The following is a 14,370-nucleotide window of genomic DNA, read 5'->3' on the forward strand; positions in this document are numbered from 1 at the left end:
GGGTTTTTTTTTTTTTTTTTTTAACTCATTGAGGCTTTCATACGATGGTGGTCAAGTTAAAAGAATGTATGATCTACAAGTCTAAAGTATTTGTTATCTGACCCTTTACGGAAAAAAAAAGTAAGGATGTTTATCTATTCTCTTTTCAGATAATAGCATCAAAATTTCTACCACAGTTCTCTGAAACCTTAACTTTCTCTAATTCATGACTTGATATGTACTGCTGAGGTGCCCTTTGAGTCCTATTAACAGTTAGCTTTACCTGCTGCTGTGTTCAATGACGTTTCCCATGTACAACATTAGATGGGGAAAGCTGTGAAGGTTAGCTTTAGATTAGCAAGGATGACTCCCATCAGAATTGCTTGCTATTTTTCTTAGATTGCTGTAAAATTACCATTTCGGAGTCACTGTGAGAGGCCTGACCCAGGCTGGATGCAGACCCTAGCTCAGAGTGAGAGGCTTGGTCAAGGGAGAGATGGGGCTCAATTATGTCATCGTAATCATCTTCCTCTGTGTCCCCCTCCCCATCGGCAAAAGTACCTCTAGTCAAGAAATCGGAGCGCGTCCGCGCCATTCGAGCTTTCTTTTTATGGGCCGGTCTGGCAACCTGCTTGACCAAATGATAAAACAAATAACACAACAATGTTTTGTTTTGGTTTTTTGGAGAAGATGTGAATGAAAGAGGACTCATGAATTTCCTGAAACATCCCTTCCACCCAACACGACCTTTCCATTAGTAGAAGTAACAGGGACGATGAAAAGAAATCCATATATATTACTCTGGACAAAGGTTAAGAATAAAAGCTAAAAATCTATATCCTACTTCTCCATAGCCAAATAAGCCACCCTTCCTTGCCATAACAGGTCACACTAAAGTCACTTGAATAAACTGTGTTTTTAGCTAAGCATCTTCTTTTTTATAATCATAATCTGATTTTTAGGCACCACTCCTAGAGTATACCTTCCTAATTTTAACAGGTCTAGCTCATGGTTTCTTTCTCTAAAAATACTTAGTTATAGATAAGGTTTTGTTTTCTATCTACAAGAAGAGTAATTCCAAAATAACATGCACCTACTTCACACAGAAGATAAACAGATCCAGTACTTACCTCTCTCTGGCCTGGCCCAGCTACCTTCACAGGTTTCCAAGCTGGTTCATCTTGTTTATGGACTTGAGGATTTCTACTGCTTAAGGCTTCCTTGTTGACACTTTAAAACAAGATTATATTTCAATTACTAGTAGATATTCCACAGAAGCAGTTTTAAAATACAGCATTAATTATAGTCTACCAACTCAAATGAAAGAATTCCAGAAAATTCTATACATATTTCTAGATCTTGGTCAATTCCCAAACAGTAAATTGGATATTTTTCTGCCTATCTAATCAATACTATTATCAAGAATCTGCATATATGACTGAATTCTTAGATGTTCTGCTCTGATAATTGCTGGATATACTCCACCTTGGTGACATAATAAGAACAGCAAATAAATTAATTAAAAATAATAGTTAAAAAAAGAATAGTAGCAGCAAAAGTAGCTCAGAACCTGAAGTGGATCTGATGATAAACAAAGGAAATCCCCCAAACTTTTAGAGTACTACGTCTTAGTAAGACTCTTTTCATCTAATAATAAGATACCTGATAAGCAGCCATCTAATTATGAGAACTTAATTTTTTTTTTTAACACTGAAATGGCTCCTGTTAGAAAAATTTGAGCTGCATATATGGCTCAGTGGCAGAGCATTGGGTTTGAATGCACGAAGCCCTGAGTTTGGTTATCAGTACTATAAAATACAATATTCAACACTTTGCCTCTGGGAACCTTTTTTTTTTTTTTAAAGCAAGTCACTTTTTCTAAATCTTTATAGTTTCTGTTTATTGTTTTATTTCTAAAACTCCAAGTTACTTAAACTAATAACAACGCAGAATAAGACACTGTTATCCAGCTAAAAGAAGCATGTTTCAGATCATACAGATGTTATAGTGTTGGGTTGTGAAACTTAATTTTGCTTGAATAATTGAATGATATAACTGTTGTATCATTAAATTCTGTGCAAAATGGATGTCAGGGTCTGATGACAATCTGAACATAACCTATGCTTTCAGGTCCCCAATGACCTAAATTAACTCATAACAAATGTTATCAACAATATACTGCCTATCCTTTCAATGAGATTATAAACTCTTTGAGAATCACACCTTACTTCTAAACATAGTACAGGTTGAAAGTAGACAGTAACGTATCATACTCATTAGTTGGTAGATTACTTGCTCTTTCATTCAAAAATCTTTTACAAATCTTTTAAAAATGAAGTCTGGGGGCCAAAGATCTTGCCCTATGCCCCATGCAATAGTCCCCAAACCAAACTAGCTAATGGACCTAACTAGCTAATGGCTTCTAGGAGACCTCCTTTTTTGACAGTGAGTGATCAAGCCAAAGAATCACAGGTTGTCCTAAAGGGCAAACTTTCAAGTCATTAAAATCTCTCTTGCCAATATCTCTCAACACAGCTGACCCTACTGGTCTTACACTCCAAAGAGAAAGAGAAAGAGAACAATTAATAGGACCTTTACTACCCAAAGTAACTTTAAAAATCACAGTATTTTCTTTATATTTCTATATGATTTACACTTCTTTTGTTCTTCATTGAACAGGTGAAGACCACTATGTATGCATCACCAATATATTACAGAAAGAACACTAGCCTAGTATTACTATCTAATTGTGAAACTCAAGTTCTAGTACCAATTATTTCTCTAAATATGTGACCTTGAATAATTCACTTCACTACTGTGGGCCCTAATATGTGAGAAACTGGACTAGGTAAGTCAGACACACCAATACACATGCACACACCATTTCACATCATTTAAACTCAAAGTAACAAAAGATATGTTTTTAACTTTCTTATTGGCTTATATGCTACACAGAGCCTCTAAACTTCTGGGCGATCTCTAGGTTAATGGGTAAGAATGGGATTTCAAGCTGTCATTAAGTTCAACTGCTGTCATTAAGTTCACAATACCGTAGAAACCTTCAGTGGGAAAATTAAATATAAGGGTCTCTTGCACATATTTGCAAAGGATTTTTATAAAATCTTTATGCAATTTCAGGCCCAAAAGATTTAAATGGTGACTACTAAGGAGAGAAAAGGGTATTTTCATTAATGTAAAAAATTTAATTTGTTGCCCTAAGGCACAGTCCGCCTTCCTTTCAACAGTGGCATCTCCCACAGACACTGAAACAATATACCATATACAAAGACAATACAAGCATCTTAAATTTATTCAAGTTGTTAGGTACATTTTAAAAATATTCTTCTGGGCTGGTATTTAGCTCAGTGGCACAATGCATGCTTTGCAAAATCCTGTGTTTAATACTAATGGGTGGGGAGGAGGGATTCTCATGACTACTACTAGCTAAAAAAGACCTTCAAGAACTTCCACTTATATATGGTATCTAAAATAGTCAAACTCTTAGAAACAGAAGGTAAAATGGTGGTTGCCAAGGGCTGAGGAGAGGGGAAAAGTGGTTTAATAGGAATACTATTCAGAGCTGCTGAACAACAATGTGAATAGGGTTAATACTACTGTTAATCATAACACTTAAAAATGGTGAAGATGGTAAATTTATGTAATGTATTTATCACATATTCTCTCTCCCATGCACGCATGAGCACGCACACAAACATATAAAGAAATAATGAAGGCCATAAATAGACCAACAATTGTGACAAAGGCATTGACTTCATTAAAGTCTGACACTGGCCAGCTTGTACAGCTACTCCTCACAGGTCTAGAAGAGCCTGCACATGCACTGGCTTCTCTTTACATACACTCTCTGACCTATTGGGGAAGAATCAAGAACTCTGCTATCTGAGCTCAGAGTCCTGGGATGCACCTACATCCAATTTCAGGTAGGGAGTATTTTTACAAAAATTAAATGGCAGAGCCAGGGATTTAGCTAGTGGCATGGCATGTGTCTTGCAAGCACAGGTCCTGAGTTTGATCTCCAGTACCAAGAAAAAAAAAAAACAAAACAAAACAGAAAAGAAAATGGTTAATTTGAGCAGTACTCACATAAATAAGTAGAGTAGAAAAGACAACTTCATAAAATACTCCAAGATTTCTCAAAAAAACTGAAACTAGAGTTCCTTCTGACCTAACTATACCTCTTCTTGGTATCTTCCTGAAAGAATTAAAAGCATCATACCATAGCAATATATGCAACACATATGTTTATAGCAGCACAATTCATAATAGCTAAATCTTGGAAACAACCTAAATGCCCATCAACTGGTGAGTGGATAAAGAAGTTGTGGTCTTTTCATACAATGGAATACTAGTCTGCCATAAAGGATGAGTTTCAGACATTTATAGTTAAATGGATGGACCTTGAGCCCATACTCTTTAAGCGAAATAAATCAAACATGGATGTTTAAATACTGCACTGTTTCTCTGGTGTGAGAAAACAAAAGTGGAAATAAGGACTGAAATGTATAATGGATGTTGGGAAATGGGAAGAAGGTATTCAAATGGGAAGGGGAACAAGGGAAAAGGAAGAAGGAAAAAAGGGACAAGAAGAAAAGTGAAAATAGAAGGAAAAAAATGGAAACAAAGCTTTTGTACATAGGGAAGGGAAGGGGGCTTGAGAAGGGAATGGGATAAAATTTATTAAGAAATACTCTAAGAACATGCCCGTTAACAGCTACCCGTAAATATTTTACTTACACAGGAATACTTCTACTGTCCTTTGATGTGAAGAATATGGTCCTTGTACTTTCCTCTCTAGAAGGGTCTTCAGACTTGTGGCTGTAGGGCCGACCTGGTGTAAGATGTTCTCTTTTTGAAATGTGATTATTAGAGAGTTTACAGGCAATATCACGCTGGGTGCCCATTCTTTCTGTCTTGGATACTTCCTTGACAGTACTAGACTGGTATGGGTTTCCTCTCCTTTCAAAGAAAAGGGTGACAGGTCGGTCCTTCAGGGGTAAATGAGCAGAGGGGCTGTCTTTAGGGGCAAAAGCTGCATCTTTTACGGTTACTGATGGGGCTGTTCCTAGTCCACTGGATTCTCCCTCATCTGGGATACTTGGGATAAACAGAGAGGATGGTCTCTCTGCTCTTGGCTTTGATTGACAGAATGGTGGTGTAAGGAAAGACTCTGCAGCTCTTGGCTTTTCAATTGTTTTGAAGGCTTTACGCTCCTTTTCTAGAATATCTGTTTGCTGTCGAATCTGTTCCATCATCTCTTTTTCATTTTGCTGCTGCAACTGCTTTTGCCTTTTTTCCTTCTCCGTGTTCAGTTTTTCTAATTTCTTAAGCACATTATTAGAAGAATCCATACTCAAAGAAGGAACCACTTGGTCTCCTGAGAAGTGGGACTTCCTAGCTTCTCTGCTGAAATCCAAAGTATGTGCTGTCCTCAATGTATGGTCATGCTCCAAATTCTTGTTTCTTTGGATATTCGTGTCTAGCTGTTTCAATGCATCTTGATGGGGAATATAAAAAAATGTAGGCAAACTATTTGACATGGAAGAATCTCTCCACTGTGGCTTACAGGTGATAGGTTCAGAACCGCAGAACTGCTTTTCCTGCACAGTCCCATTCTTCAAGGGCTCTGATTCAGGGGATGATCCCTTCTGAATCCACACAGAGCTGGTCTCACTTGAGGTACTGAGGGCATTGTCCTGTGAATCAGATTTTGGACTGCAAGGTATCTTTGGTGATGGAACCGGCAAGTATCCTTCATCTAAAATTATGGACTCTAGCTTGCTCTTCTGGCTGTCCTCACAGCTTAGAAGTTCCAAGCTTCCTTGAGAGCTTTCACTATCAGGGGTACCTTGTGGAGACTGGAGACCTTCAGGCATCAGTTCTGTAGACCATCTTCGTTCCTCTGAAGGAGACATACCACCAAGTGAACGAACTTTCAGCAATTCCAAGCTAAATATAGCTTGCTCTAGCTCTCTCATTCTCCGGCTTTCTCTTTTGGCCCGGCCTACTTTTTTCTGATGGAGATCCTCCAATGACTTGGGTCTTTCTCTGACAATTACCTCTTGCTGTAAGTTCATACCACTTTGACTTCTGGCTCTCTCCTGCCTCTTGGCTAGACTCTCTTCTGAGCCATCCACTGAACTGTCAAGGCCAATTCGATTACTGTCTATCACAGATTTACTTTCCTCTATGGCTTTCACTCTGTTGTCAAAGGAACAATCCTCCCATTCTGAAGGATCTGAACCTTGAACTTCCAGAGCTCCAAATGCCTTGATATTCATTAATCCATGTTCTGGTTTTGTCTCTCTTAGCTTCTGTTCTTTTAAAGCTTTAAATCTATATAAAATATAAATGGGTTATGGATACCTCTTGGTTACCAATGAAGACAATACACTTATTAAGAATTTAAAAAGAAATAGAAAGTCACAAAATTTTCTTGGATAGTGTACTATGTTACTATTGTTGAGGATGGCCTCAAACTCAAGTGATCCTCCTTCAATAGCTGGAATTATTGGTGTACACCACTGCACCTAGCTTTTAAATTTTCATTTTGTAAGCATTTCTTAACTTAATCATACCATTTCAATTCTCCTATTTCCATGAGACAGAGGATATTCATTATGCATATCAATTTGGGAGGGTGGTTTGAGATAGGGTCTTGCTATGTAGACAAGGTGGGCCTTGAACTTCCCAGGTAGCCTAGGCTGGCTTCAAATTTGCAGCGATCCTCCCACCTCAGGCTCCTGAGTGCTAGGATCAAAGGTGTGTGCCACCAGGTCCAGCCAGACATACTATTTCTAACTGCGTATTTCAGTCAAAATGTAAACTAACTCAAAAGCAAGACTCTCATTTTTGTAATATGCATACTTTAAAATAGACCTTACATTATGAAATTAATGTTTTTACAGGGAAAAAGTTGAATACTGCCAATTTTGTAAGATTAAGCCTAATGTAAAAGTTGATTATTGCAGTTATAAACCACAGGCCATGCAGAATTCCAATTCATTTTAATTCAACAGACACTTATTTAACTTATACTGTAGACAAAGCTAATAATAGCTTAAAATTGGCAGGACTATCAGCATAATGAAGAAAGAAAATTGTATACAACCAAAAGTAATGCAAATATTATAAACAAAGTACTCAGAAAGACAGAGGAACAACTACAGTAACAGGGATTACCTTTGTCTTGCCGTGAATCCTCTACACGTTGACTGCAAAAGGATAACTGCATTCCTTTGCTCTTGATACCGCTTACTTTCCCTGTAGCCTTTCCATCTTGCCTGTATGCAGGTAGCAGCCATGTGCCTGTGCCTACAGAGCTTCCTCCATCTCTGCTGGATGACGATGGCTGCAGCCCGTAGTTCCAAGTACCTCTGTCTCTCTAAGTGAGCACGCCAGGAAGCTTGTAGGAGAGTAGCTGCACTAGCCATGACAAAAGCACCCTTCTGTACAGCTGCAGCTCTGATTTGCTTCTGATTTATGTAATTCCTCCAGCATCTCTGGGAGTAAGACAACAGAAACTGGTTGACATGTTACCATACATTTGCACAGAAAAGGAAAAAAAGGATAAATTTCTCATGCCATAATTAGAAGTTAAGTGGCTAAGCAGCTAAACTGTCCATAAATAAAAGTTTTCATTTCCAGACATGCTTGGATAAACAACTATTTTAAATAAAACCTTCATCAAGTTAACTACAGAACTTAAAATTTTGGATGCTTTCATGCCCTACAAATAGTATCAACAAATTCTAATCATTTTGATACAATTTGTTCTAATAATATTAACAGGTTTAAGGCATTTAAAGATGAAGATAAAGATTTTCTTGCACAAACAAGGTCTTATGGAGAATAACTGAGGATATAAAACAATGCGAGAAATAATAGAACAGACAAATGTGACACAAGATGCCCACCATCCAGTAAGTGCCTAACAGCAATGTATATGTAACTCTCAAATGTCATTCAGAATACTATTACTATTACTATTATTATGCTGGGCATGGGTGCACGCCTGTAATCCTAGCCCTCGGTAGGCTAAGGAAGGAGGATCGCTGTGAGTTTGAGACCAGCCTAGGCTACACAGTGAGTTCCAGGTCAGTCTCAACTACATAGTGAGATCCTGTCTCAAAAAAAAAAAAACAATCAATCAATCCATTCAGCAAGTTGATTTTTTGTTTGTTTTTGGTACCAGGGTTAGAACTCAGGCCTTGCGCTTGCAAGGCAGGCAGCCAGCAAGTCAGTATTAATAATCAACTACTACAAGCTAGGTAATCTGTTGGGTGCTATGAACATTTCAAAATTGAGTAGAATACATTCTTATCTTGAAGTTTATTATTATTACCTAAAACTTACACAGTGAAACTATTTCTAGTTACTAAACAAAGAACAAATAAACTAGTCAATCTCATGCAAAGAATATTCTGCTTCACACCTGGATAGCAATAGCTGCCTGTCTCAGATGGAGGAAATGCTGTCTACACAGCAACACCCGGAACCATCGCTGCAACAACATGATTCTACGGAGCACCTCTTGGTGAAGCAGATCTTGTAAGTGCTGTCGTTCCTGCTCCTTTAGGAAGATCTACCACAAGGAAGAAACACAGGGGATTTAGCTTAAGAAGAAATAAAAAATACGTTTCCATGAATTATTCTTTCTGTGGCAAGCTTTTAGACAAGAACAAATACAATACAGACAGATAAATGAAAGACTGAAAAATGGGAAGTCCTGTATCAGTCATCTAAAGTAGTCATTCTCAAATAGAAATAAAAGGATACTAGAATATAGGAAAGGAAACAGGACAATGAGTGAGAGTACAAAAATTCCACTGGAAGAAACTGGATGCATTTCCTGGAAAAATCACTTTCATAATGAATCAATGCACTACTGATAATATGTGGAATTTTTCAAGGTTGTTATTGGGGGAAAAGAGAGAACCATATCTTGAAACTTCATCATCATGTGAATAAACCAAGGACAGCGGTATTTTTTAAATCCAGCAGTCATCAAAGACTTATTGGCCAAAGTTATTGATCAGGTTATTTATTTACTTCTTCCTGCCCCTAATAAATTCTTAGAGTACACAAAAATAAAGACACATCACTTTGGAAACAGAATTTGCACTTCATCTTTAAGTGCAGGTAGATATTATGTAACCTAAGAAGAAAAAAATAAACTAATAAGGGCTAAAGACAAAAGATTTCACCTGAGTAACACAAGGAATTGAAACAACAATAAAGGTTAAGTACAGAGAACAAGAGAACAAGAGAACAATTCACTTTCATGAAGAGGATACTGAATGGTGTGAATTCACAATATGGAGGTTCTTAAGAGGATGATGTGCGCGCTGGCGATTTAGCTCAGTGGTTCTACTGCCTGCGTTGCAAGTGCAAGGACCCAAGTTCAATCCCCAGTACCCACCCCCCTACAAAAAAGAGGAAGATGTCTAAATTTAATAAGGAGTTTACTGGAGGATTATTACTGACAAGAGGCCAACAAAAGAGTAAAGTTACACAAAATGACTAAAATAGAGTAGGAGCAGATGAACATCTGTTTATTCTAAGGGTAACTTAGATGAGAAGAACTAAAGAAAATAGAAGCAGAAAGGAAAAATGATATAAAAATTATTTGTAACAAAAAAGAGAAAAAGAACTTTGTAAAAGCATTCTATTGAGGGATGATACAAAATCATTACCATTTCTAGCCTGAGAGATGGAAAAGGGGTGAAAGAAAAAAGCAGCTGATAAATTAAGGTCAGTAGAAGAATCTGGATAAAGTTTCCTTGGGTAATAAGTAAGGTGGCAATGATAATAGAATATCTAGTCAGAGATTGTTTAGAATATGTGCTGCCGAAGCAAGTACAAAACAGTTTAAATTACAGCTAAAATTATAGTCACAACTAGAGCACTGACTAGAAGTTCTGTTAATATTGGCTATAGTATGTACAAAACCTTAGCCTAATCAATATCCTTATGAATTTGATACATACTATTTTAAATAAAATAAAATATTATATTTACCATGGTTTTTCCAACTTGGTAATTACTTGGATTAAGATTTATTTTCCGGAAGAAATCCTGAATGTTAAATTTGGATGGAATAATTTTTGGGGGAAGAAGTACATGAAAGTGGCTCACAAAATCCTGAAAAATAACAAGAAAATGCTGTAAAATCACAAGAGAATTGTATGCAAACAAAACAAATAAAATATTATATTTACCATGGTTTTTCCAACTTGGTAATTACTTGGATTAAGATTTATTTTCCGGAAGAAATCCTGAATGTTAAATTTGGATGGAATAATTTTTGGGGGAAGAAGTACATGAAAGTGGCTCACAAAATCCTGAAAAATAACAAGAAAATGCTGTAAAATCACAAGAGAATTGTATGCAAACAAAACACTAAGTTATCCCTTAATCTTATTCTTTTAAACAGGATAAAACCAAAAAGGTGGCTGTTAATTTAAGATATTATAAAAGGTTAACATTAAAAACATGAGGAGAAAGAAACTCAGTTCTGCACATAAAGCTGTCAAGAAGAAAAGCAGAAGTTAATTATCTCTTTTGAGAAATACGCATTAAAAAACAAAGAAAAGATTTTTTTACCAAGAACCTGAAATTCTTAGCCAGGAAACAAACAAGTAAAAGCTAATATGGGAACTTTTTATTTTATTTTAGATATTGGGAATTGATCCCAGGGCCTTCATATACTGATCTATATTCTCAACCCATTTTTTAAAATATGTATTTTTTAAAATTCTAAGATGGGCTCACCAAGTCACTAAGTTGCTCAGGCTTTACCTTGAACTTAAGAACCTCCTGCCTCAGTCTCCCAGAGAGCTGGGATTACAGGCATGCACCATTATGCCCGACATGGCAGCGATTATAAGGGCTTAACTGAGAAAACATTTCTTTCACAGTACAGCAAAGATTACAATATAATTTCTACAGACATAGCAGAAGATGATAATAATAGCTGTGTAACTTCCTAGTGACTTCCCATGAAAGAAAATACTGCTAGGAAAACTCTCTTGTGTCTAGATAATTCTGATTGACTACTTCAATTACTGAAGCAATCAGTACAAAGAATTGCATTATCAGTCAATTTGCCATTAGTAAACACTCTAATCAGACGTGAACAGTGAGGTACTGTATTCTATTACAACTTAAGTGTAATGAGATTGCTGGTACTCAATGAAAAAGTACATTCTAACCTTTTTTTATTCTATATACAAAGGTGGAAGAGAAAGGGAAAATTAAGAAAAACAAGAAAGCTACAAAGAAATAGGTAAGATATGTGAAAATATTTAAGTGGTGTGGGTATATATAAATATCACAAAGAAGCACAACCTGAAAAGAGTATTTGCAGCTGTATCCTGACTGGCGAATCCGGACTGTCTCCAGCATTCCTGTGTACCGGAGCTGTCTGAGCACCAAGGCATCATTGAATCTTAAGGGCAGCTGAAACAAAACAAATGGAAAAAGGTGAACCCAGAAGAGTACTGTCTCCAAATTATTGTCTGTTTCATAAGCATGGCTAACTTTTGAATATTTAAGACTGACTGGAAGTTGTTGGGTCAAGATACAGCCAAGGCAACAGGACAGGCTAACATCCCAGGTAGTAGCTTCAGAAAAGTTCTGATGAGCCTGGAGGAAAGAGAGAACTAAGGTGTCTCTGGCTGCCCAGGCAGATCCTCCTAATTTAGCCTTCCTAATGCTGGGACTACAGTCATGTGTTACCACACCTAGCTCGTACTTTTATATTTTATTTTATTTTATCTGTAATCCCAGATAACATGTCTGTCAGTTGCCTTGGTTAAATGAAAGCTTAAAGATTCTTTTTCCAATATAAAATAAGAGTAGTTTATTCCCCTAATAGAATACTTTTTGATGATGGTATTGGCATGAAGCACTTAAAAAAAAATCTGGTGATCCCTCAGAATTAATCTGTTCATTACAGGAACTCACAAGGAGAAACTAATGACAGGAAGCCATTCAACACCATACCCTACAACTGCAAGATATTTTGTTAGACATCTTTTGGATATTCAACAGGAGATATACTTGTGCTTCTACTATTTCTCTGTTCCCTAAGTAGTATTTTCAGTAATCTTCTAAGGCAATCTCAAGTATTTTTTCCGGAAGCTAGATAGAACAAACTAGCTACCAAGGAAAAAAAAATTAAATGAGCAATGAATGTCAAATAACAATAGTTAACATTTAGTAAATCTGTACCCTGAAATACTTCATTAATTGAACTCTTTTATTTATTTTTTTTGCAGTACTGGGGATCAAACTTGCAAGGCAGGCACGGTGCCACTGAGCTAAATCCCCAGCATTAATTGAATTCTATCTATAGCAAGATTTCAATTAAAAACTGAAACTCAAACTTCTACTTAAATATAACAGCTTCATTTTTAGTCACTATAAAAGAATAGCTAATATTTAATAACTACTTAGTACAGCAGATACTAGGCACTTGACAGATACATTAACATATATGGTCACAAAGCAATAAGGTTATTCCTGTAATTAGTTTAATGTATATCAATTAAAATATTTTTAATCAGTACATGTTTATGGTACATAAAGCACAAATTAAAATATTTAAGCCACAGAATAATCGAGTGTAACCATTTATATCTAGATGTCTCTCAAAAGTCTGAAGCTCATAGGCAGGAGGTTGTGGAAGATGACTGGATTATGAGGCCTAATAGCTGGCTTGCTGTTAGGTGGGTCACTCGGGGTGTGAGCTGGAAGAGTTTAGCTCCCTTCCCTGATCCTTCTTTGATGTTTTCTGCTGCTTCTCCATGCTGCTCTGCCTTGGAGCCAGCTGACTATGGACTGAAACCTCTACAAATTGTGAAATGAAATAAACTTTTCTTCCTTTAAGTTGTGGATGCTGGGCATGGTGTCTCAACAATGAAGAAAATGACTAAGATACCAAGTAACTCATCTAAAATTTTGGTTTTTTTTTTTTTTTTTGGTACTGGGGATTGAACTTGGGACCTTGCACTTGCGAGGCAGGCAGCACAACCACTGAGCTAAATCCCTGGCCCTACTTGTCTACAATTTTAAAAAGCAAAGCTGCAGATTATTTCTTTAAAAAGTTAGAAAGCTGAACCTAATTCCTATTTTATTTTGCTGTTCAGGCTGAAACTACTTTTTATGATGAACATTAAATAAAAATGATAAACATTTACACGAATATTTATAAAGAATTATTTATTTTTATGTTTTGAATGTTCTGTTTCTTAAATATGGGAACTATCACAGGAAAGAGAATGGAATCAAGAATGACCACGGGCTCTTCTTGAAGTCACAGGGACAAAAACCTCCTAGCCAGATAAATGTATAAGAAGAAGAGCCATAGAAAATATTTATAAAACACCATTTTCCTTGCTAACATTATAGATAGCTCTCTTCCTCTCCAGTCATTTTCTTTAAAAAAAGGTTTTAAATCTTGTCTTCAAGTTACCTGAGCTAAACAATATCATTCACAAAACATTTTTACCTTTTCAGCATTGGAACGAATACATTTCACAAAATACGGTTCTGCTTGACCTAGTGTCTCCATCAGCTTGCTTAATGATGCCTACAATTCAAAGTAATAAAGTTAGTATTCTCTCCAATACCAAATGGCAACAAATAAATTTATGAAATAAATAATATTGGTAGAATATGTAAACACTATCTATGAATACACAGAAAAGAGTTTGTTTCTTCTAAAAGAAGAATATATTCCCATTTTGATGAAATTTAGGATACAGATAAGGATGGTAATTTAATCCTAAAGTTGATAATGATAACAGTAAATACTGCAGCTATATTTCAGAATGTAAGTACAGAAAATTTTTTTCACTATTTTTCACCTCTTTAAGCAAATTTATTCAAATGCATGCATTTCTGAAGAATTTAAGTTCATCCAATAGGGAATCCAGTAAAGTTGTACTCCATTGCTTTGATTTTAATGTTTCTAGAGTATGTAGTGATGTCCTCTCTTTCACGCTAAATAATGACAATCTATACCTTCTTTTTTCTGAATTAGTCTAGCAAGAGATTTATCCATTTTTTTAAACTGTTCAAAGATCTACGTCTTTGGTTTCCTTGATTTTTCTCTATTTTTCTGTTTTCACTTTCATTGAATTCTCCCATTATCTTTTTATTTCTGTCTTTCTAATTGTTCTGGGTTTAATATATTCTTTTTCAAGTTTATTAGGCTAGGAGCTTGGATAACTGACTTAAGATGCATCTCCTTTTCTAAGAACATATTCAGTATGTTCACATATTCAATGCTATAAATTAACTGAAGATTCACCGTAGCTGTAATGCACAAATTTTTATATTTCATTCCATTCAAAATGTTTTTAAAAA

General features: G+C 36.0%; 1 protein-coding gene across 7 annotated transcripts in view; it reads right to left on the bottom strand.

The window, feature by feature from the left end:
• The window catches only part of Myo9a (myosin IXA), a 271,547-nt gene that overhangs the window by 59,520 nt on the left and 197,657 nt on the right, over positions 1-14,370 (bottom strand). For 4 of the 7 annotated variants that reach the window (XM_010627374.3, XM_010627384.3, XM_010627367.2 and 1 more), the window contains 8 exons: positions 13,511-13,591; positions 11,347-11,457; positions 10,218-10,340; positions 8,432-8,581; positions 7,180-7,499; positions 4,735-6,333; positions 1,110-1,209; positions 395-610 (listed from right to left, as the gene is read on the bottom strand). In XM_010627374.3, the coding sequence (XP_010625676.1) occupies positions 395-610; positions 1,110-1,209; positions 4,735-6,333; positions 7,180-7,499; positions 8,432-8,581; positions 10,218-10,340; positions 11,347-11,457; positions 13,511-13,591 (2,700 nt within the window). The remainder of the gene's footprint in view (positions 1-394; positions 611-1,109; positions 1,210-4,734; positions 6,334-7,179; positions 7,500-8,431; positions 8,582-10,217; positions 10,341-11,346; positions 11,458-13,510; positions 13,592-14,370) is intronic. The other 3 variants (XM_010627393.2, XM_010627401.3, XM_010627366.3) reach the window with 2 other exon arrangements.

This window comes from Fukomys damarensis, unplaced genomic scaffold (assembly GCF_012274545.1).
Source record: "Fukomys damarensis isolate Sample0158 unplaced genomic scaffold, DMR_v1.0_HiC HiC_scaffold_25, whole genome shotgun sequence".
Taxonomy (NCBI): Eukaryota; Metazoa; Chordata; class Mammalia; order Rodentia; family Bathyergidae; genus Fukomys; species Fukomys damarensis.